Source organism: Lithobates pipiens, unplaced genomic scaffold (assembly GCF_037356315.1).
Source record: "Lithobates pipiens isolate NorthernLeopardFrog02 unplaced genomic scaffold, aLitPip1_a1.2 Scaffold_22, whole genome shotgun sequence".
NCBI classification, from domain to species: Eukaryota; Metazoa; Chordata; class Amphibia; order Anura; family Ranidae; genus Lithobates; species Lithobates pipiens.
The window spans coordinates 101,473,727-101,497,560 of record NW_027507784.1 but is presented as its reverse complement, the minus strand read 5'-3'; the positions used below and the strand labels follow the sequence as shown (position 1 = coordinate 101,497,560).

General features: G+C 42.6%; 1 protein-coding gene across 4 annotated transcripts in view; it reads left to right on the top strand.

Annotated features, from left to right (window-relative positions):
* The window catches only part of LOC143924007 (neurabin-1-like), a 205,903-nt gene that overhangs the window by 159,504 nt on the left and 22,565 nt on the right, over positions 1 to 23,834 (top strand). For 3 of the 4 annotated variants that reach the window (XM_077448012.1, XM_077448010.1, XM_077448009.1), the window contains exons 16-17: positions 3,638 to 3,824; positions 12,652 to 12,768. In XM_077448012.1, the coding sequence (XP_077304138.1) occupies positions 3,638 to 3,824; positions 12,652 to 12,768 (304 nt within the window). The remainder of the gene's footprint in view (positions 1 to 3,637; positions 3,825 to 12,651; positions 12,769 to 23,834) is intronic. The other variant, XM_077448011.1, reaches the window with a different exon arrangement.

Below are 23,834 nucleotides of genomic sequence, written 5' to 3'. Positions count from 1 at the left end.
TGAAGAACTTGGACAATGCTTTGTGGGGATAGGATTCCAGCTCCACCCAATTTTGTTCATTGGTCTGGGTGAGTGAGTCCAGGGAAGGCCACCATGGGAGACGGCACCTGGAAAGGAAGATTCAGAAATCTGAAAAAACAGGTTTCGCTAACTGCAAGAAATAACTTAAGGGAGTTGGAGATGAGGTCAAGCAGGGGTTAAGTGTGTGTGTGTGTGTGTGCGTGCGCCCATGCGTGTGCGTATATATTAAACTGAGAAACTGTACCCATATTAAGAAAAACATAAGGTAATTTTGAAATTGATGGCACCGACATGTCTCAAAGTTGGTACAGGGCAACAAAAAGGTGGAAAATTGGTACTTACAAGGAAGAGGCGGAAGAACATTGGGCCATATCTGAGCATGATCCAGAAACGGCACGGTCTTGTGTGGGCCAAAGCTCTCAAAAATGGTTTCTTGCAAAGTTTCAAATTGTTCTGTGGTCAGACGATTTGAAATTTGATATTCTTTTTGGCAACCATGGGCACTATGTCCTCTGGATTAAAGAGGAGTGGGACCTTCTGGCTTGGTGTCAGCACTTTGTTCAAAACCCTGTATCTCTGATAGTATAGGGGTGTTTTAGTGGGTATAGAATGGGCAGCCTCGGGGGGGGCTTGGCGCCGGAATGGAATGACCGCTTAGAGACAGAGCTCCACCATCCAGAGCTCCACCGAAGCACCCCAGCAGCTAAATGGCCTTGATCTGCGGCTATACATACAGCGGGCAGGAGCCAGCCGACCTCCCGGTCACAGCCAGACCCATCCATGCAACTCGGCAGGAATATTCCAGTGATGTTCCGGACCCAGCCCACGGACACACAGGCCGCATCTCATGTTCCACAGAGGTTATGCTCTTTATCGTCGCCGTCACCCCTCCCATAACACCCCCAATGCTGGGCACGCCCAGAAGATATGGCCCATGGTTCCTACTCCACCTCCAGCATTTATCCGGGATTGTTTTACTCATCTTGAGTAGGTACAGAACCCTGTACCAGCGGGAGACTATTTTGTACCCTGATTCCCATATTGATTTGCAATGGAGGCCTTGTGTGCTAGTACCAGTTTTTTCTGTCTGCTGTGGGGTGAAGTGGGTTCCTAAATATTTTTCCAATTGAATGAACGTTGGGATCGACTCCTCGTCTTTATTAGTCAGGAGGTTGTACAAGAGGGAGAGGGTGTGCTGTACAGGTTCGCTTTTGTGACAAATGGACTCAAAGGAAGTCAAGTCTCGTGGTGTGTAAGGACGCTTTTGTATTGCTTGCAGGAAGTGTGAAGTCGGGAGCTCTCCAGATGGTCACACCTCCCCTAAGCGGTGTCTCCCTACTACTGTCAACTGTCTCAGTCTTTTGTTAGTAATGCCTGGGCAGAAGTCTAGATTTCCAATTAGGGGAGTCATGGGGGAGGGCAAAGGCGAGATAAATGTTTCGCGGAACAGTCTCCTTACTGCTGTCAGTGTAGCCCCAATCGGGGGGTGGTCCCTAATGTCTTTTGGGAAAGCTGTCATGAGCCATGGGGAGATTAGCAGGGGGGATGGATGTCTTCCATCTCCATCCCCACCCACTGTTTTTGTTCGTTGCAGTGCCAGTCCACTACCCTAGCCAGTAGTGTCGCCCTATAGTATCTACGCAGGTCAGGGAGACCTAAGCCTCCCTTTTCCTTTGGTCTGGATAATGTTTGTAATTTTTTGTTCTGGGTGGTTTGTGTGCCCATATAAAATTTCTAATGAGCACCTTCAGTTGGAATTTCAGGGGAATTCGGATCGGCAGTGTTTGGAATATGTACAAAATCCTCAGGAGTGTTGTCATTTTGAAGGCATTCTATCGACCGAACCAGGTCAATGTTAGAGTGCCAACTCTCAAAGTCTACTTTTAGTTTACGTAATAAGGGGACATAGTTGTGTAGGTACAAATGCGCCAAGTCCGGCGTGATGTCAACGCCCAGATAACGTATTGACTTATCTGCCCAATGAAACATAAAAGATGAGCGTAGCCAGTGAGCTTCAGCCTCAGGGACGGAGATATTCAAGATAGCGGACTTGGCGCAGTTGACCTTGTAGTTTGAAAGGTCACCGTATGCCCATAGGGCTTCCAAAAATGTTGGAGAGAGATGTGGGGATTGGAAACAAAAAAAAAAAAATCAAATCATCGGCGTAGGCCACGATCTTATGGTGCGCCAATGGTTTCTGTATGCCTAAAATATTTGGGTCATTCCTGACGTGGCACATGAGTGGTTCCAGTGTCAAAATAAAAATGAGGGGGGACAGGAGGCACCCCTGTCTTGTCCTAAAAGGTCCTCTAAATTTTATAGGCATATGTGGTTGGGGAGTGGTTGTCAGTTAGAAATTGATGAACATAATGAGCAAACTTTTCACTCAGAATAGTGATGCGATTGGGCATGTTCCAACTAGGTTCTGAACCAACGTGTGAGCCAGCCAGAAAGTCAACTGTGCGGGCCAATTGTCAGCCAGGACGTTCCCCGTAGCTACATATATACTTGCAGCTGCTGGGTGTGGAATGCCTTGATCGCAGATTGACAGATACAGGTGACATTGTCAGGGTGGCTCACATGTGAGCTTGAATCCCAGTCCAAACATGCTTAAAGCTCATCATGCCCAAGATGACAGTCTGTAAAAATGACCTCAGCTCTCCCTGATCAAATAAACAGGAAGGTTAATTTATTCCTACAATATAGATGCAAAAATAAACATGGAATGGGTTTTTACACATAGTAAGGCAGGGGTTTATTCTCTGTACCTGTAAAGAAGTGGAGGCGAGAAGGTTGAAAAATTAATTTGTGATCTGCAGACATGTTTAAAGATTTCAAACTATAAAGGCAAACTTTATGGATTGATTGGAGAGCCTGCCAGGTTCTGCTGCTTTCTGCATCTCCATAGGGCAGTGTTTCTCAACTCCTGTCCTCGGGACCCACTAACAGGCCAGATTTTATGTATTACCTTGGGGAGATGCGAACTACAATACTGCAATCGCTGAGCAGCAAATTTTATCACCTGAGACGTATTTCAGTTATCTTGCAAACCTGGCCTGTAAGTGGGTCCTAAGGACAGGCATTGAGAAGCACTGCCATAGGGAGATTCATTCTCCATTTATCTTGTTTACCATGATAATTGAAAGTAAATAAATGCTAATTTTTGGCTTGTTCCCAGAGCAGGAATATAGGGGAAATCTTCCAATGGGGGACACTAGTTCTAGTGCAAGTCAGAGATTCACTTTGGAAATATGTAAGATTGCTTCCTTTTTTGGCTATGGGGCAATGTCAAAATACTTTTTTGTTTTCCATCAGCCCTGTACACAATAATCCAGCACGTTGATGTGCCCTGTTTGAAAATAGGGAATTTAAATCCAACGCAGTGTGCTGCAATGTGTCATAACATACATAAGGGATTGGTAATTTGGCTCCTGCTGTGGGGGAAAGATTTGGCACAAATGCATTTAGTGCACATTAGTGCCCGCTAAATGCGATGCATATGCTGTGAATCCAGCCAAAAAAAACAAGGCGTTTTAAATAGCAATTGTCTTCTGTTTTGTGTGATGCATGGTAACAGCGGGGTTTTCCTAATTCTGTCTTCAATAAATGTTTCCAGTGGATCTCGAGAGTTACTGGATGAAGGTGGTAACCAGTCGCTGTCTGACTCAGATTCTCCGGTTCCTACATGCATGCCCTTCTCCTGGTTTGGCGAGAGCCATAAAGAATCTGCTTCTAGCGGAAGCCTCAACTTTCCTCATAGTGGCTCTGAGCCATCTGCAGACCAAGAGAGAAGCAGAAACAAGGTAAACATTGAAATAATATATTTAATATTCCCTATAGGTTTACTGTCTGCTCTTTATTGTTCAGGGGACGTTTTGATCCTTTGTATCAGTCGCATTGTCACCATAGCTGTTAACATTATGCAGGTGGATTTTCTACACATATGGATAGAACAATACAAGGGGTAAAGATAGCTGTATGTAGCTTATGTTTGCTTTTAAAGGCAAAGCTCTTTATTTGCAAGGTACATGACCAGTGCTGTGTAGTTAGATTTAACTTCCCTATTTTTTACAATGCTTTATTGCTTTGAGACACATCATTAATCAGAAAATCTTATGAAAACATTTCAAATGAGTTTGTATGTGCTGTTTGACCCATAAATTAATGGCTTTTATGTTTATGTAATCGTGCAAACCCAGGCTGCTAAAGACCAGTTTATATTCCTTTTTTTTTTATTGGTTGAGCAATTCAGCGTTTCCTTGTAGGCTAGGGTAAACCAATTGGATTCCTGGATGCCATGGAAAATCACATAGACTAGGCTTTGAACCTTGGCCACTCCTCTCAAAAAACAAACGAGAGAAAAAAAACACGCTTTTTTTTTTTTTTTTTTTTTTAGGTTTTCCACTTTTAGGTAACTTTTCAAATATATTTCAGACCAAAATAGCTGGAATTGCTTGTGCAGAGATCTTGCTCTGGGTAGAGCGGTACAAGAATCTGAGATTTAACAAACTATATCCTACATTTATGCAGTTATTGTTCAAAATACTAAATACTTTATAACGTAGTCCATGAAAAGCTGAAATTTCACGGTCTACTGTTTTGTTTTATTAAAGAGTATAAATCCATTCTCTGGTTGCTTCAAGTAGGCAAATGAACATCCACTAGCAGATTGTCAGAATGTGTATGGAATCTTGTGTAGAGCTGACTTCAAAGTGAAATTGCAGTCTGGTTTTTACAGCTATAATTTTCTTCATATGATTATCATAGCATAGATTTATCACCCTAAACCAAGTCATTAACTGAAAAACAGTTACTAGAGAAACCTAATTCTAAGCGGCTAACTTTCCATGAACTGTGATTTGCTTATTTAATTATTTTTAAGTTTTTTTTTACTGGAAAAGCAATATAACTGTATTAAAAATGTGATCCTATCGCTCTACGCCAGCCTGTAAATCATGTTTAATTCTTACCTTTCCGAAAGGTGGCAAAACTAATCTTCACTTTTGAAGAGTTACAGGTGCCACTGAACTGACAATTCCAGATGTCTCCAATACCTGATACCAAAGGATTCCCAGAACACTATGTGTTGGCTAAAGAGTGAACATGTGCATACTGCCTGTTTTCCAACCTCCATTTATCTGCCTGAACTGCACTAGGTCACTGGGTTAAGTCAGTCAGTTTAAATTGTAATAAACTTTATATCGCGTCCTCATGGACTTGTGTAGCCGCAAACACTGCAGAGCAGTACATCCTCAAAATTCACAAGAGCTGAAGTGACGTCATTAAAGTTGGATATCTTTACTATTTTCGGCCCCTTGTCAGGTCACCTGCTCTGTGATTACATTAGAAAAGGCTTGTGGTGGTGGGGGGACACACTATGTAACGTTTGAAAAAAAAAAAATTACCATTATTTTCTCTGTATATTCCATCTTTAAAGAAAATAATACATTAACAATGAAGTAATTAAAGGAGAAAGTTAAAGAAAAAAAAAAACCCTGCATACTCACCGGCATGGTTGCAGCATCAGTCCAATGCTACATCTGTTCCCCACCAACTCTAACCCTGAGAAATGAATGCTGTAACCACTGGTCTCTCATTTCCCTGGTCAGCTCTGAGCAGAGCGATGACTGACGGTCACTGCTCTGTGCTCTGCCCCTCCAGCGCTCATTGGTCACTGAGCTGTAGAGGCGACCGGAGCAGCTGGCTCAGGCTGTTAGTGGTGCTCTGAGAGGCTGAGCCAACTGACAGTCAGACATCTGGGTGGATCCTGACATTGTTGGGATACATGGAGAGACTGAGATGAATCTGTGTTGTCAAAAAATAACTGCACTCCTGTGACCCACATGAGAGAGATGACCAAGCAAGCTTTGGCCTTACTTCTCAGGCTCCTATGTTGGTTACTCCTAGCTGCAGGTTTGTACAGCGGTAAGTATTTAACCAGTTGCCGACCGCCGCACGCCGATGTACGTCGGTAGAATGGCACGGGCAGGCATAAGGACATACATGTACGTCCCTTGCCTCCCGCGGGTCGGGGGCCCGATCGGGCCCCCGCCCGGTGCCTGCGGCGGTCGGTTTTCGTCCGGGAGCGATCCGGGACGAGGGGGCGGCCATTCATTCATGGCCACCCCCTCGCGATCGCTCCCGACGAATAGAAATCCCCGGTGACATCACTTCCTCTCCTGTAATGTAAACACAGGAGAGGAAGTGATGTATTCTCTCCTCCGTGTCGGTATTTTTCGTTCCGACACGGAGGAGAGCGGATCGGTGAGTTGCACCAACACTCTACACACACAGTAGAACATGCCAGGCACACTCACACCCCCCCTTTACCCCCCGATCACCCCCCCAATTACCCCTGCCCCCCAGTCACAGTGACACCAATGTCTTTTTTTTTTTTTTTTTTTTGCATTGGTGTCATTTGTGACTGTAATAACTGTTAGGGCAGTTAGAGTTAGCCCCCTTTAGTTCTAATGTACCCCCCTAACCCCCCCAATAAAGGTTTAACCCCGTGATCACCCCCCGTCGCCAGTGTCACTAAGGCTGGGTTCACATTGCAGCGGTTTATGAGAACGAATGTGATTCGCACCGCACTGCAGTGCAAATCACATCCGATCTCTGTGCGATTCGAGTTCAGCCATTCGCCGCACCCGCCACACCCGCCGCAAATTCGCACGGGACCCTTTTTTTGGCCCGCAGCAGAATCGGATCGCATGGGTGTTCACACCATGCGATCCGAGTTTGCAGATCGCACTGCGATATGCGAACTGATCTGGGGGTGTCAGTAACATTTCACTGACACTCCCAGCAGTTCGCATAGGGCAGTGTGAACTGCCGCCGGGAGGCATGCGATGCGGGAACCCGCCGCGGATTCGTGGCGTTCCCGCATCGCTCCAGTGTGAACCCAGCCTAATAAGCGATCATTTTTCTGATCGCCGTATTAGTGTCACAGGTGACGCTAGTTAGGCAGGTAGGTATTTAGGTTCGCCGCAGCTTTTTATAGCGCCAGGGACCCCCATATACTACCGCATAAAGCCCCCTGATTGCCCCCTAGTTAACCCTTTCACCAGTGATCACCATATAACTGTTACAGGTGACGCTGGTTGGTTAGTTATTTTTTTATAGTTTCAGGGCACCCGCCATTTATTACCTAATAAAGGTTTAACCCCCTGATCACCCGGCGGGTGTCATTTGTGACTAATAACTGTTAGGGCAGTTAGGGTTAGCCTCCTTTAGTTCTAAGGTACCCCCCTAACCCCCCCCAATAAAGGTTTAACCCCGTGATCACCCCCCGTCGCCAGTGTCACTAAGGCTGGGTTCACATTGCAGCGGTTTATGAGAACGGATGTGATTCGCACCGCACTGCAGTGCAAATCACATCCGATCTCTGTGCGATTTGAGTTCAGCCATTCGCCGCACCCGCCGCAAATTCGCACGGGACCCTTTTTTTGGCCCGCAGCAGAATCGGATCGCATGGGTGTTCACACCATGCGATCCGAGTTTGCAGATCGCACTGCGATATGCGAACTTATCTGGGGGTGTCATTAACATTTCAATGACACTCCCAGCAGTTCGCATAGGGCAGTGTGAACTGCCGCCGGGAGGCATGTGATCCGGGAACCCGCCGCGGATTCGTGGCGTACCCGCATCGCTCCAGTGTGAACCCAGCCTAATAAGCGATCGTTTTTCTGATCGCTGTATTAGTGTCACAGGTGACGCTAGTTAGGCAGGTAGGTATTTAGGTTCGCTGCAGCTTTTTATAGCGCCAGGGACCCCCATATACTACCGCATAAAGCCCCCTAATTGCCCCCTAGTTAACCCTTTCACCAGTGATCACCATATAACTGTTACAGGTGACGCTGGTTGGTTAGTTATTTTTTTATAGTTTCAGGGCACCCGCCATTTATTACCTAGTCTCACTAGTGTACCCCTAAATTTAGGGGTGTCTACTTTCCAAAATGGGGTCATTTGGGGGGGGTTTGTGCCATCTTGGCATTTTATGGCCTTCAAAACTGTAACGCCCTTAGAAAGCCTGAAGGCGGTGCTTGGTTTTCGGGGCCCCGTACGCGGCTAGGCTCCCAAAAAGTCCCACATATGTGGTATCCCCGTACTCAGGAGAAGCAGCAGAATTTATTTTGGGGTGTCATTTCACATATGCCCATGGCATGCGTGAGCAATATATCATTTAGTGACAACTTTGTGAAAAAAAAAAAAAAAGTTTGTAATATTCCCGCAACTTGTGGCAAAATATAAAATATTCCATGGACTCAACATGCCTCTCAGCAAATAGCTTGGGGTGTCTACTTTCTAAAATGGGGTCATTTGTGGGGGTTTTGTGCCATCTTGGCATTTTATGGCCTTCAAAACTGTAATAGGTAGTGAGAAGTGAACTCAAAAATTTACGCCCTTAGAAAGCCTGAAGGCGGTGCTTGGTTTTCGGGGCCCCGTACGCGGCTAGGCTCCCAAAAAGTCCCACATATGTGGTATCCCCGTACTCAGGAGAAGCAGCAGAATTTATTTTGGGGTGTCATTTCACATATGCCCATGGCATGCATGAGCAATATATCATTTAGTGACAACTTTGTTAAAAAAAAAAAAAAAAAAAAAATTTTTTTTTTGTCATTATTCAATCGCTTGAGGCAAAAAAATAAAATATTCAATGGGCTCAACATGCCTCTTATCAATTTCCTTAGGGGGTCTACTTTCCAAAATGGGGTCATTTGGGGGGGTTTTGTACTGCCCTGCCATTTTAGCACCTCAAGAAATGAGATAGGCAGTCGTAAACTAAAAGCTGCGTAAATTCCAGAAAACGTACCTTAGTTTGTAGATGTGACAACTTTTGCGCAAACCAATAAATATACAATTATTGACTTTTTTTTTACCAAAGACATGTGGCTGAATACATTTTGGCCTAAATGTATGACTAAAATTGAGTTTATTGGATTTTTCTAATAACAAAAAGTAGAAAATATCATTTTTTTTCATAATTTGCGGTCTTTTTACGTTTATATCGCAAAAAATAAAAATCGCAGAGGCAATCAAATACCATCAAAAGAAAGCTCTATTTGTGGGAAGAAAAGGACGCAAATTTTGTTTGGGTACAACATTGCATGACCGCGCAATTACCAGTTAAAGCAGCGCAGTGCCAAAGTGTAAAAAGACCTCTGGTCATTTACCAGCAAAATGGTCCGGTCTGAAAGTGGTTAATGGACTACAAGGACATCACTGTCCTGCTGCAGGTGTGATCTGCTGTGGTGGCAGACAGGACTTGTACTATGTCTGTTTGCAGATCCCTATGAAATGGGGACACGGCTGTAAGGGTGGAGCCAATGCGCTACCATTCTGAATTCAAATAACCAGGACCAAGAAGCACCCTGTGATTGAGATGGTGGGAGCAGTTTTGGTTTTAGGGGGCTTGTATATGTGACCATGCTTCATGTTACGCCCTAAAAAAGTATTATGAAATGTGGTTCAAAGCATGGATTAAACCTTTAAGAATGAATTATTTAATGGTGTCTGCAGAAACAGCTTGTTTCAAAGGGTCTTTACTGCTTGTTTACAATGCAATAGTTGACTGTCTATAGCCCAGTCACAGTTCTATCTAGGCATCAAAAAAAACAAAAAACTGTCTTTATATATGGTGTAAATGAAAGATGACGTTGGAGGTAAACTCTGCTCATGTAAAAATAAGGTCATGAAATGTGAACAGGATACATTTTTCATGCCAAGGGCCTCTGTTCAGTCATAGCTATAGTTCTCCATGGCCTGTCTGCCTGAAATTACATGTGGATGTGGAAATTCCACGTATCTGGTTTTGATATGTCTGCAGTAAGCGGAAATACCTAAACACACAGCCATATAATGCTTAGGAGCTGCTTTATTGAGCAGACTTCTAAAGAGATGCATGTACTGTTGTGATATCCCACTGCTCCAAACCCGCCACGCTTACAGATCACCAAACTGGTGTCAGCCATCCCCTAGCCCCCCCTCCTCCTTGCATACTCACTCAAAGGGGTTGTAAACCCTTGTGGTTTTCCACCTCAATGCATTCTATGCATTGAGGTGAAAAACCTTGTAGTCCACCAGAGCCCCCCTTTTACTTACCTGTACCTGATTGTTCCTGTGCCGGGGACAAGCACACCCGCTCCAGCCGGTTTATCAGGTCCTGATTGGATAGATTGATATTGGCGCAGCCACTGGCTCCTGCTGCAATCAATCAAATCGAATGATGTGGGGGGCGGAGCAGAGTCTCGCTGTCTGTGTCAATGGATGTAGCAGCAGGACACGGAACTGGGCCCGCATGAGTGCCTTGTGCAGAGGGGGAGCCGCTGGGGGACCCCAGAAGAGGAGGATCGGGGCCACTCTGCAAAACCAACTGCACAGAGGAGGTAAGTATGACGTGTTTTTTTTTATTTATTTTTTTATTTTTATTTTATAAACGGAACCTTTAGTTATCCTTTAAGAGAAATCCTACGGTCACAACATAAATTTAACTTTGTAATAGCAATACAAACAGTTTGTTTTATTGACAACCATTATAAGCTTACTTAGGCAGGACTCGCCATGAAATAAGATGTTATAAGTAAGTTTATGGTTGTCAATAAAACGTATTGTTTGTATTGCTATTAGAAAGCTAAAATTCTGTGACCATAGGATTTCTCTTAAAGGATAACTAAAGGTTCAGTTTAAAGCAAAAAAAACAATGTCACACTTGCCTCAGAGTGGCCCCGATGCTCCCCTTCTGGGGTCCCCCAGTAGCACTCCTGGCTCCTCCTCTTCTCAAATGCACTCTCCCTTTGGGCACCTGTGCACTCTTCAGTGTCCTGCTGCTGCGTCCATCGATAGACATCGGGACTCGCCATGAAATGAGCTGGCCATCTTTCCACAACCTCCTGAGCTCCCTGTATGCTTTTGATTTCTAAGGACTACATATCTCATGGCACCTTGCTGCCTATAAGCAGTGCTTTATGTAGTGACTAGTTCAGAAGGCAGGTGCCATAAATTCTGAAATACAACAGTGTCTGTCCACAATGCACAGTCAATACATGTCACAGAACTTATGGAAGTAAATGTGCAGGGATCTTAAAGTAGGTTTACAATCTTCAAGATTGCTCAGATTATTAGGAGTGGACAGGAAATAATTGAAATAAAATATGGAAATGTGATTTAAAGTTTTGACCATAGATATGCTCTAAGTGCCAATTTTAGCAGGCATGTGGCTTAGGCTGCATTCACACCTATGCAGGTGTGACAGAGCATGTGCATGTATTTGCATGTTGCGCTTAGGGAAGCCTATTTATTTTAATGGGCCACCCTAAGCGCTAAAGTGTCTGATCCTCGCTTAAAAATTGTGCTGCACCAAAATACGTCACTTTGCTATCATGGGTTTTGGTGTGTCCGTTAGCAAGGTGCGCTCGGGGAGCCATTAAGAATTAACCACCTAAGCCTGAAGATTTGGCTGCTCAATGACCAGGCCATTTTTTGCGATTCGGCACTGCTTCGCTTTAACTGACAATTGCGCGGTCATGTGATGCTGTACACAAACAAAATAGAGCTTTCTTTTGGTGGTATTTGATCTCCCCTGCGGTTTTTATTTTTTGAGCTATAAAGAAAAGAAAATGTAAAACTTTTTTGCTATAATAAATATCCTAAATATTTTTTCCTCAGTTTAGGCCGATATGTATTCTACATATTTTTGTAAAAAAAAAACGCAATAAGCGTATATTGATTGGTTTGTGCAAAAGTTATAGCGTCTACAAAATAGGGGATAGATTTATGTTTTTTTATTTTTATCTTTTTACTAGTAATGGCGATCTGCGATTTTTATCAGGACTGCAACATTATGGCAGACCCATCGACACTTTTGACACATTTTTGAAACCATTGACAATTATGCAGCGATCAGTGCTATAAAAATGCACTGATTACTGTGTAAATTTCACTGGCAGGGAAGAGGTTAACACTAGGGGGTGGTCAAGGGGTTAATTGTTCCCTAGGTGTGTTCTAACTGGGGGGGGGGATGGGACTGTCTAGGAGACGAGAGAGATTGGTGTTCATACATAGTATGAACACACGATATGTCTCCTCCCTTGAAAGAACCTGGGATTTGTATGGTTTTACATGCACAGATCCCGGTTCTCGCTCACGAGTGATTGTGGGAGCCCGGCGGTTATCGTGCCCGCCGCACTTGCATCGGTGTCTGCCATAAAAGGCAGTGGCCAAAAGGCAAAGCGACGTAACATAACGTTGTTTCGCCTATCCGTGCCGTTCTGCCGCAGTAAAACTGCAGCGGCTGGTCAGAAAGTGATTAAGCAAGAATTAATGGGCACCGTGGCGCCTCTGCAAAAGGAATTTTTTTTTTTTTTAATGCGTTGGTGGGAAACAATTTTTAGGGATTTATTTAAATTGAGTGATTGCACATCTTTTGAAGTAAACTGAAGACTTTTTTGCTTTTTATTTACTGGAGAAGTTTATCAAATCTAGCTTACTGCAATGAATATAAAAAGACAGCCATCTCTGTACAGCTGTTGCTGGTGTGTGGGTTTTCATATATAAGGCAGAGATACACGAACGTGTTGTTATGAAGCTTGCCAGGGACATGGATAATACATTCTTATTTCTACTTGTTTTCAGAGTAGAATTGTCATAGATGATTCATACAGTTACAGCCCCTGCTCTGACCTGTCAGGGTTGGTGGCAGAGCCCTCCCTATCGGGGCGCTCGCACACCTTCACCTTCTCCTCCAATGAGGTGAGTTTCTCGGTGTGCTTTTCGTGGTGTTGTGTTGGTGTTCTTCGTAACCGCATGTATGTTGTGTAGTCCTAATCAGTCAGATGGAGCAAATGCTTGAGCCATGCTAGTGTACCAGTAGGCCAAATTAAACTAAAATACAAGGTGACCTAAAGAGCTTTATTAATAACATGCACCAACTTTTTGTTTTTTAAGCTGAAAATATTTTTTGTAAGATGATACAATTTCCCAAACATGGCTGACTTCTTCTCCAATAGTCCCATGAAAATACTTTGCAGTCAGCCTGTGCTGAGCCTTTCCTCAGCCTCACATGGCTGATATCTTGCATTACGGATATCAATGCACAGGGCACGTCTTGTTGTGCACAGGTATGTAAACTTGGACACATGTTAATGTTGTTAATATCCTCTTTATGAGCTTGTATTTTACATGTAGAGGCTCTCGACAAGCCTCGTGTGTATTCATGAAATATTTTCAGTGCCTTGTAAGGTAAAAAAAAAGTTAGGATTTAATAGTGGAAAACCACATTGGGATGATTAGATAGAGAACATCTAATTAAAGCGTTTTGCTTCAACTGAAACCTAATTTAAGCAGGCACTGAAAATGTTTTTTATTCTCTGCGAAGTTTAATGACAGGTTTACCAGTGATGGAAATTACTTTGGTGTTTTTTTTTTTTGTTTTTTTTTTTTGTCTGATTTTACATCTTCTTTTTTCAGAGGTTTGGGCTTAATGAAGTTGCATATCTATATGATATTAATGACCTGTGCCATGAGCAGTGTTTGTATGGGGGGGATGTCCCAACTTCATTATGATTATATTACAAAACAAAGTGTTGGACCTTTTAATTCCATTATTATGGTTATAACTTCATAGAGTTTCTGCTTCAGGCTCATCAGTAACAAAGTAAACAAGAATCGGAGGGGCAAACAGAATAGGCACTTTTGGCCAACGCTACAGATGGTGGTATTAGGCCCCTTGTGCTTTCTATTCAGAGGTAAAATGTGTGGGGTTTTTTTTTTTACATAACTGTAAGGTTCACATTCGATCATCCAGCTATTTGGCTTTCAGTATTGCTAAAGCAGGATGTTAGCTGGGTATTAGGGATAGAGATAGACTGATAACTTTTTTTATTTTCCGGGTGGATACCAATTTATTCTGTACATATGTTTTGAAAAATCTACAGTTTCTACACAAATCTGGTATAAACTGAACAGGCTTATTAAAATTTTAAACATTAAATGTACACACTGCTCACATCCTAGCAACCAGTCCCCTAATGTTTAATGTGAAGTTAACTCCAGCAGCTTCTGCCCCTGCCCCCGCCCCCATCCAGCCCTGAGATACCAGCGGGGAAAGGACTGGCAATACAGGGCTGCCTGTGATCGATCTGCTGGCTGCCTGTGACCCCCTTTCAATCTAGTGTCTGGTGCAGGCGCGCACACAGCACAGGCTGGGAGCAATGCGAGTCGGCCCCACTTTCACCCTGCCCGGTGTGCCTTATGGCCAGTCCAGACCTTTTTTAAATGGTATCTGGAGAAGCAGATTGGCAGATGCTGTAACGAGTGCCACGCAGGGGGGCTGGGGGAAGGACTGACCAATATCGGCACGTTTCTGACAGTCATCAATTATTTAAAAGATTGTAAATGTCAGCTGCTATGATGGGGTCTGGTGTATAGTGTAATTGTGTGTAAAACAGATCAGCTTGATTTATTGAGCTCTGTATACAGCAGCCTTATTGTTTTTTTATACACAATTGGCAAGGAGAAACTGTAAATGTGTAAAAGTGATGAGAACCTCAGCTGCAAGCAGAGTATATCACTTTAAGTCCTGGCCATAATAAAGACAATATGTAACAAAACAATTAAACATTCCCTTTTATCTAGTTCATTTGGCCACATGGAGATGACGGTAACACAATTATCAATTCGTGGTATTTCACCCTCTGGAGTCTTTTTTTTTTTTTTTTTTTTTTTCCCCATTTTGTTTTGCCCATATTAATTTAAACACTACTTTATCACTGCCTTGGTGTTTCCAGTGACGGGTTAAAGGGCAGCAGATTAATCTGGCTTAGGCCTCAGACTTCAAAAGTTTTCTTTGTATCAAAGGATATTGGATTTGGGGCAGCTTTGGCTAAGTGGCCCAGTCACAAGACTGAGCTCTACCCTTCCGTATATTGGCTTAACTTTACTCTTGCCTAGCAGTGGTTGCTAGGAAACCCAGAAGTGAATCAATCGATGAAAGGAAGAAGTAATACTGCTGCATCAAAGATGAGCTTTTATTTATCAGTGTTCTGTCCTATATATGTCATTAAAAGAAATCCGATGAACACTGTTGGCATGTAAATTTGCCCTATATAACTTGCTGTTTCATACATACTGCCGCACTTTTGATTGTACATACACAAGCGTCACACACACAAGTCATTCAGTAAATCTGTTATACTTCCCCTTCTCAGTGCAGGTCTGTGGGATACTTTGGTTAACTTTTGTTATTTTATTATACATGTACCTGTATCTTTTCTATTTATAGAATCCTTGTGTGTCCAAAAGTGTCTGTATACACCGATCATTCATAAAATGAAGACCACAGACAGGGAAAGTGAATAACATTGACTCTGGTGACAGTTAGATCTGAAAGTGGATGGAATATATTAGGCAGCATATGCTGTCCCTGAAGTTGTGTTGAAAGCAGAAAAAATGGGCAAGCAAAAGAATTTTGAGCAGCTTTTACAAAAGCCAAATTGTAATGGCTAGACAACTGGGTCAGAGCAACTACAAAACTGCAGCTCCTTTTGGGGGATGTTCCCAGGTCTGCAGTGGTCAGGACCTACCAAAAGTGGTCCAGGGATGCAATACCAGTCAGGGCACTCATGCCTACAGCCAAAAGGGCCTACAATGGGCTCATTGGTATCAGAACTGCACCACAGAGTAATGGTAGAAGAGGTGCCTTTATAGTGTTGACTTGGCCTCCATATTTTTCAGATCTCAATGCAATTGAGCATCTTTGGGATATGTTGGGATAAGTCTGATCCAAGGAGGCCATACCTTACAACTTACAAGATTTAAGGGATCTGCTACTGATGGCTTGGTGCCAGATATCACAGCATACCTTTAGAAGTCTAATAGAGTCCTATACACGGTAATTTGCAAAAGGTTTAGGCAGGTGTGAAGAAATGCTGTAAAGTGCTTTGAAAAAGCTATATTTTCATTATTTTTTTTATTTTTTTTTATCCATTTACAAAATGCAAAGGGAACTATACATCTAATCAATATTTGGTGTGCCTGCCTTTTGGCTTCAAACCAGCATCAGTTCTTACACTTGCACACTTTGTACATTTCCACAAAGTCAGGTAAATTTGTAGGATTTGAGTAAGGGGTATGATTAACCAATTATACCAAGCAGGGGCTAATGATCATCAATTGCATATGCAGTTTTAAGCCGTAAATGGACCACTTGCCAGTAGGTCGGCTCTATTGCGTGAATCGCAGGACCGGTGCATTGGTTCGTGTAATGAATGTGGCCACCTGCGATGTCCGCGGCCACCTGCGATCGCTCCCAGTCAGACCACTCCCCCACACTTAGAAACACCTCCCTAGGGAACACTTAACCCCTTGATTGCCCCCCCCTAGTGTTAACTCCTTCCCTATGAATAAGCACAGCGTCCCTGTGTGAAACGTGTCTACCGGTACCTGCTTTTTTTTTTTTTTTCCTGTTGTACCATTCATGTTTATGGATTTTAAATTAAAAATGCAGCCATCCATTCCTTCCTTAACCCCTTCCCTGCCAGTGTAATTTATACAGTAATCGGTGCATTTTTATAGCGCTGATGGCCGTATAAATGTCACTGGTCCCAAAAAAAGTGTCTGCTGCAATGTCAGTCTCACTAAAAATCACTGCCATTACTAGTAAGAAATTAAGAAAAATGCTCTAAATCTTCTATTTTGTAGACGCTATAACTTTTGCGCAAACCAATCAATATATGCTTATTTTGACTTTTTATATTTTTTAAATTTTTTTTTTTTACCAAAAATATATAGAAAACATATTGGCCTAAACTGATGAAGAAATGTTAGTAGCTTTTTTTTTTTTTTTTTTTTTTTTTCTCTCCCCAAGATAGTTGCCGTTTTTTTGTGCGCAAAAAATAAAAATCGCAGAGGTGATCAAATGCCACCAAAAGATCTTTATTTGTGGGGAAAAAAGAACATACATTTTGTTTGGGTACAGCAATTGTCAGTTAAAGCGACGCAGTGCCGTATCGCAAAAAATGACCTGGTCATTAAGGAGGTAAATCCTTCCGGGCTGAAGTTGGTTAATTTGTTACTAAGCCCACAACAGTAAAATCAGTCCATATATGCAGTAAAGTATGCTCGTTATACGTGCTGTGGAACCTAGGGTTAATCATCTACATTGTGTAAAAAGGCTGTGTGATACTCTTCCCCTGACTCCAGACCAGACCATTTTCTGATCTAAACAGAGCATTAGTGGACAGGCAGCACATGCTCAGTTTTGCTGTTCATCGCTGGAGTTTTTTTATTTAATATGCTTGGGAGAGTGTATGTGATCATCAGAGCCAATCAGCACTGTTCAGACAGAGGGTCAGGGGAAAATTAAAACTACTCCCACAAGCTTTAAGCAGACCATGGCAGTGAGGACAGTAGACCCAGTGGTCGGCCAAGGACACTTAATGCAGAAGAGGAAAGACGCATCATGCTTACCTTTTGCCATCAGACGATGTCCAGCAGTGCCATCAGCACTAAACTGGCAGAAAGAAGTGGGACCCAAGTACAGCCATATACTGTCTGGAGACATCTGTCCAGAAGTGGTCTTCATGGAAGAATTGCAGTCAAAAGGCCACACTTCTGACGTGAAAACGAGGCCAAGCAACTCAACTGTGCACAAAACATAGGAACCGAGAGTGTTAAAGTGAGTGTCTGCTGACAACCGTGAAGCATGGTGGAGGTTCCTTGCATGATGGCATCCCAGTCTTGGTCCGTAGGGTTCATTGAGTTGGTCCACCCTTTAAACTAGAAGAACTTCGACTCTTCTGGGAAGGCTGTCCACAAGGTTTAGGGGTGTCTATGGGACCTTGCTTTGTGCACTGGTCCAAATCATTTGGTGGGGGGGGGGGTATTATGATGTGAGGTTTCTTTTCAGGGGTTGGGCTTGGCCCCTTAGCTACAGTGAAGGGATCTCTTAAGGTGTAAGCATACAAAGACATTTTGAACAATTTCATGCTCCCAACCTTGTGGTAACAGTTTGGGGATGGCCCCATTCTTCCAAAGATCATGGTCTATATAGACATGGATGAGCAAGTTTGAGGTGGAGGAGATTGACTGGCCTGCGCAGAGTCCTGACCTTTATCTGATTTAACTTTGGGATGAATTGGAGCAGAGACTGCGAGAGGGACCTTCTCATCCACATCAGTGCCTGACCTCACAAATGCGCTTCTGGATAAATGGTCACACATTCCCAAAGACCCACTCCTAAATCTTGTGGACAGCCTTCCCAGAAGAGTTGAAGCTGTTATAGCTGCAAAGGGTGGGCCAACCAAATATTGAATCCTACGGGCGAAGACTGGGATGTCAAAGTTCATGTAAAGGCAGATGCCCCAATACTTTTGGTAGTATACTGTATCTTCTGTGTGAAGAACAAGGAGCCCTAGAAGTGGTTTGGCCCCCCACAGAGCCCCGATCTCAATTCTGTCTGAGATCACATGAAGAGACAGAAGGATTTGAGGCAGCCAACATCCACAGAACGGTGGTTACTTCTCCAAGATGTTTGGTAAAACCTACCTGTCAAGTTCCTTCAAAAACTGTGCAGGTGTACCTAGAAGAATTGATACTGCGTTAAAGGCACACCAAATATTGGTTCTGATTTCTCTTCAGTTCATTTACTTTTAGTAAAAAATAAATAAATAAATCTGTTAATTTTGACATAAATTACTAACACTTATTTCCGACAGCTTTTTTGTTTACAGCATTTTTTTTTACACCTGTCTAAAGCTTTTGCACAGTACTGTGTGTGTGTACAGTAAAACCTTGGATTGCGAGCATAATTTGTTCCAGAAACATGCTTGTAATCCAAAGCACTTGTATATCAAAGCAAATCTCCCCATAAGAAATAATGGAAACTCAAATGATTCGTTCTGCAATCATTTATTCATAGGTCATTCAGTTTATAGTCCATATAAAAAGGTTACAGCATTGTGATGGGTTGTGTAACCATAAAATGTCCATCCACAAATGGAAACCTCTACAAGGGGATTAGAAGCAAAATCCATCAGGAGCTACAGAGTACAAAAGAGAGGAGAGGCGTCGAAGTGTAGCAATATGTTGATAAATATTGTACCTTCATCAAATGTAACCATATTGCTACATTTAGCGGCGCCTCTCTTGAGCAGGTCTGAACTAGAAAGACAAAGTAAATTGTATCTACTATTCTATATGCTGTTCTTTCAGTAAAAAAGCAGAAATTTAAATGAATTAACTGATTCTGTCATTAGCTCTGAATTTTAAAGCATTATTCGGTTTCTTTTCATTTTGTGAGTAACTCCATTGCAAGGCTTTGACAGATCACAAAAAAAATAAATTCTAGTGTGAAGCTGACCCTTTTGGAAGACCTTCAGCCATGTTTGTTCTTTAAAGTGGTTGTAAACCCTTACAATTCACTTTTTGCTACAGGTAACCATATAATGAGTCTTACCTGTAGCTACCCCGGATATCTCCTAAACCTGCACAGTTTAGGAGATATCCCCTGTATATTTGCATGTGCCAATGTCATCGGCACATGTGCACTGAAGCAATGGCACGTACGTGCCGTTTGCTTCAGTGAGTGTGCCGTTACGGGCACCTTGCGTGCACGAGAATGATGTCATCGTGGCTCTGGCCAATCAGTGCTGGAGCTGTGATACCTGGCAGTAACTCTAGGGAGTAATGTCGCTGGCCGGTGCTGTGTACGGGTGTCTCAGTGAGGGCTTCGATCTCAGGTGAGTATTACACAATGAGCTAGTATGTTATGCATACTAGCTCATTATGCCTTTGTCTTGCAGGCCCCCCCCCCCCAAAATGTGGGTTTAAAACCACTTTAAACGCCTTTTTACTGACCTGAAATGACTGGGTGCTTCTGTCCTAGAAGCCTGCTTATACCAGACATGATCGTAGGATTTACATAGTATTCGTGAGGACACACTGATAATCCACTAGACAGCAACCCATGACCTTGTATGCCCTCACTACTAGACTGCAGGGAACCAGATGGCAGTTGTGCTGGGCCTTGGGTAGTACAAGTTGTTTGCCGATAAAAGATTTTTCATTAGAAATTTTTAGTGTTTGGGTAGTAAGCAGATACTATATAATCACATGTGTTGGAAGGAAAGCAGTTGCTTCTGTTGTCCAAAAGTTTGAGTATGCTAAAAATGCATTTGGGAAGTCGTTAAATCTGTGTATTGAGTCAGTCTACTGTAAACTCAGCACCGGGCACTTAGTAGGGAATCTGCTTACCTGTATTTACAAGCCATATACAATACGGAGCCCATGCTCAGTGCTGTTTTAAGTTAAAGGAAATGTTACATATATTGTCGCTTACCAATCATTAGATTTGGTGGCTGCATGACTTTTTTTTTTTTTTTTTTTTGACCTGGTTATCTGGCCAGTAACACACCACCTGTATTGGTGAGAGACCACTCTGGCTGCACAAGAACAGGAGGCACAGCAGACGGCAGCATTGTCCGGCTGGGGTTAGTGTTAAATGTATTAGATTTAGATGCACTAACAAATTGAAGCCAAACTCCCGCTCACAATTTCATCTATTACAGCAAAGCTTTTTTTCTTCTTCCTTTTTGGGATAAAGGTTTTACATGAATAAAAGCTGATCTTTTTAATCACCCCTTCCAGTGTTAAGTGGTTTATCTCATTCATGTAAACAATTACATTTTGCTGGGGAGCTTGAGCTTGTGAAAAACTGACTTTCAGGATTACCAGATGAAAATAAAACAGAGCCTAAAAAAGAAAATAATACAACAATCACATCTAATAGGTAAGCCGCATTATGATTGCTTTTGGGTTTAATACTGCTTTAACACCAGCCCAAGGCCTTGTTTATACAAGGATGAGGGGGAGTAAAATTAAGTTGTTTAGCTGTGCTTTTACTGTCTGCTGAACTGTAAGTTCAACATGGCCAATGACTCGGTACTCAGTGTTGCTATTGCGGCACCGTGAGAATGGAGGCGGGTCTGTCTGCCAAATGTGAAAAGTTGTACCAAACATGACACATTTAAGTACATAGGGCCTCACCACAACAGTGTAATTTTTGTGGTTCTATCATGGTGCTGGGAGCTTTTACTAGTTAAAATGGACATTCATGAAGCAGAAAATTGCCTCTGAAAAGCCATCCACAGTGGATCACACTTTAGAGCTCAAACACCCCGCACAAGAGTTAACAAAGCCTAAAGGCACACTATTTTCACCCATGTGACTCATTTTTAAATTGCGTTGAGCTTCGTGCATGAGATACTGTGCAGACTCTGTCTGCTGGCCACCCGCGATTGCTCCACAGAGAGGCAGAACGGGGATCTGCATATGTGAATGAGGTGGATCCCCGTTCTCACAGGGGACACCACTGAGATCGGCTGTTCCTAGTAATCGGGAACAGCGATCTGCGTTGTCCCAGTGAGCCCATCCCCCACACAGAACACACACTGAGGGAACACGGTTAACCCTTTGCCCCCTAGTGTTAACCCCTTCCCTGTCAGTGTCATTTATACAGTGATCAGTGCATTTTTTTTTTCTTCTAAGCACTGATCACTGTATTGGTGTCACTGGTCCCCACAGTGTCATTTGGGGTCAGATTTGTCTGCTGCAATGTCAGTGTCCTGCTAAAAATCGCAAATCGCTGCCATTACCAGTAAAAAAAACAATAAAAATGTAAAGGTCCCTAAATCTATCCCCTATTTTGTAGACAGTATAACTTTTGCGCAAACTAATCAATGTATGCTTATTGGGAATATTTTTTTTTACCAAAAATATGTTGAATGCATATTGGCCTAAACTGATTGAATACATTTTAGGTGTGTGGTTTTTTTGTTTTTGTTTTTTTTTAGATATGTATTATAGCAGAAAGTAAAAATGTTTTTTTTTTTTTTTTTTTTTTTTTTTCAAAATTGTTGATTTTTTTTGTTTTATAGCGCAAAAAATATATACCACAGAGGTGATCAAATATCACCAAAAGACAGCTTTATTTGTGGGGGAAAGGGCATCGTTTTGTTTAAGTGCAGCGTTGCACGGCCGTGCAATTGTCAGTTAAATGGATGCAGTGCTGTATCACAAAAAATGGCCTGTTCATTGTGGTAAATCCTTCGGGCTGAAGTGGTTAAATATGTTAACTTTTTATATTGAGCCTAATGTGTTCTGCATAAGAGGTTCATTTTTGTTCAGCTAACACTGCTTTAATTGGCACAGTGCCTTTTTTTCCTAATTAAAAATAAATAAATAAAAAATAAAATCTGTCCGCTGGACACAGAAGACTACACTGCTCGGTACTGTGATTGGCCCAGGTACCATGTGATCGCTGTGACCAATCACATGATCACAAGTAAACCACTGGCATGAATGGCTTTCATTCATGTCAGCATTACTTACTTTTGTGATCTTTATGACTGGCCCTGTACCACATGATCACTGTCACCAATCAGAGGCCCTGTGCCATGCGATAGCTGTAGTCAATCACAGCAATACCAATAGTAAACAATGAGCCATGAATGAAAGCTATTCAAGACAGGTAATACAATTGCTTTTACAGTAATCATCACTGTAATATGCAATAGTGTCAAAAAATCCAAATCGCCTTCCATCAGTGGTAAAGAACCACTACGACGACACTACACTACTGACAGCATGTAAAAACAAAAAATGGATGATTTTAAATACATACTGTCACCAGTCAGTGTCCCTAATTTCCACCATACCAGTCATATTGTCCTTAATCGCCAGCACCCCAGTTAGTGTCTTTGATCACCGCCACATCAGTCGTGTCAGCATAAGGACTTGCAGATTACAGTCCATGTTCCCATCGCACACATTCCTGGAATAAATTCTCAAAAGTACTGGGTGCTGTAGAAACCACCAGCTGGATACTGGAGCATGCATGACACAATGTAAATACTTGCCAGCACACCACAGATCTTCAATTGAGTTCAAGTGTGTGTGTGTTTTTTTTTTTTTTTTTTTTTTTTTTTTAATTAAAAGATCACATCACAAACCAGGTAATGCAACTTGTTGGAGCTGTGCATGACCCCTTCACATGCCTGACAATGGGGTCCTGCATAGCTTCCAAAACTTTGCATTACTCTGTGATTTGATCTTTCCTCAATTAAAAAAAAAAAAAAAAACACTTGAACCTAATTGAAGATCTGAGGTGAGCTGATGAATATTTATATTGTATCATAAGGACTTAACGTGTATGATGTTCTTTGAAGTGCTATCCATGTTTAGATTGCTCTTAAGAGAAAATGTGACAGGCAGTTAGGATCACCGCCTCTTTTAACCCCTTGAACCCGATCAAGCAACTCTATTCACTTAAATGGGTCACGATTGTCGGGTGTACAGAGGATATAATTCCTTCCACTGCTGAGGCAAAATCGCAGCCAGGGCAGGTGTACATACCCAGTCGCTGCCTCTGCTGCTAAAGGTGTTAACAGTTGAGAGGTGGCAAAACCACGGCTCAACCACAAGGTTTTAGTTCAGTCTGAGTATGAGAAATTGATATGCCTGTAAACTGTCGGGTATCTTGAGGTATAGTGGTCTGCAATCTACAATTAACTATTTTCCACTTTAACTCAAAAAAGGCCTGGCCATGGTCAACCAAGGAAGTTGAGTGCACGTTCTTGGCGTCATATCCAGAGGTTGTCTTTGGGAAATAGATGTATGAGTGCTGCCAGCATTTCTGCAGAGGTGGAAGGGGTGGGGGGGGATCAGCCTGTCAGTGCTCAGACTGCACGGCTGTCATCCCTGAAGGAAGCCTCTTCTAAAAATGATGCACAAGAAAGCCCACAAACAGTTTGCTGAAGACA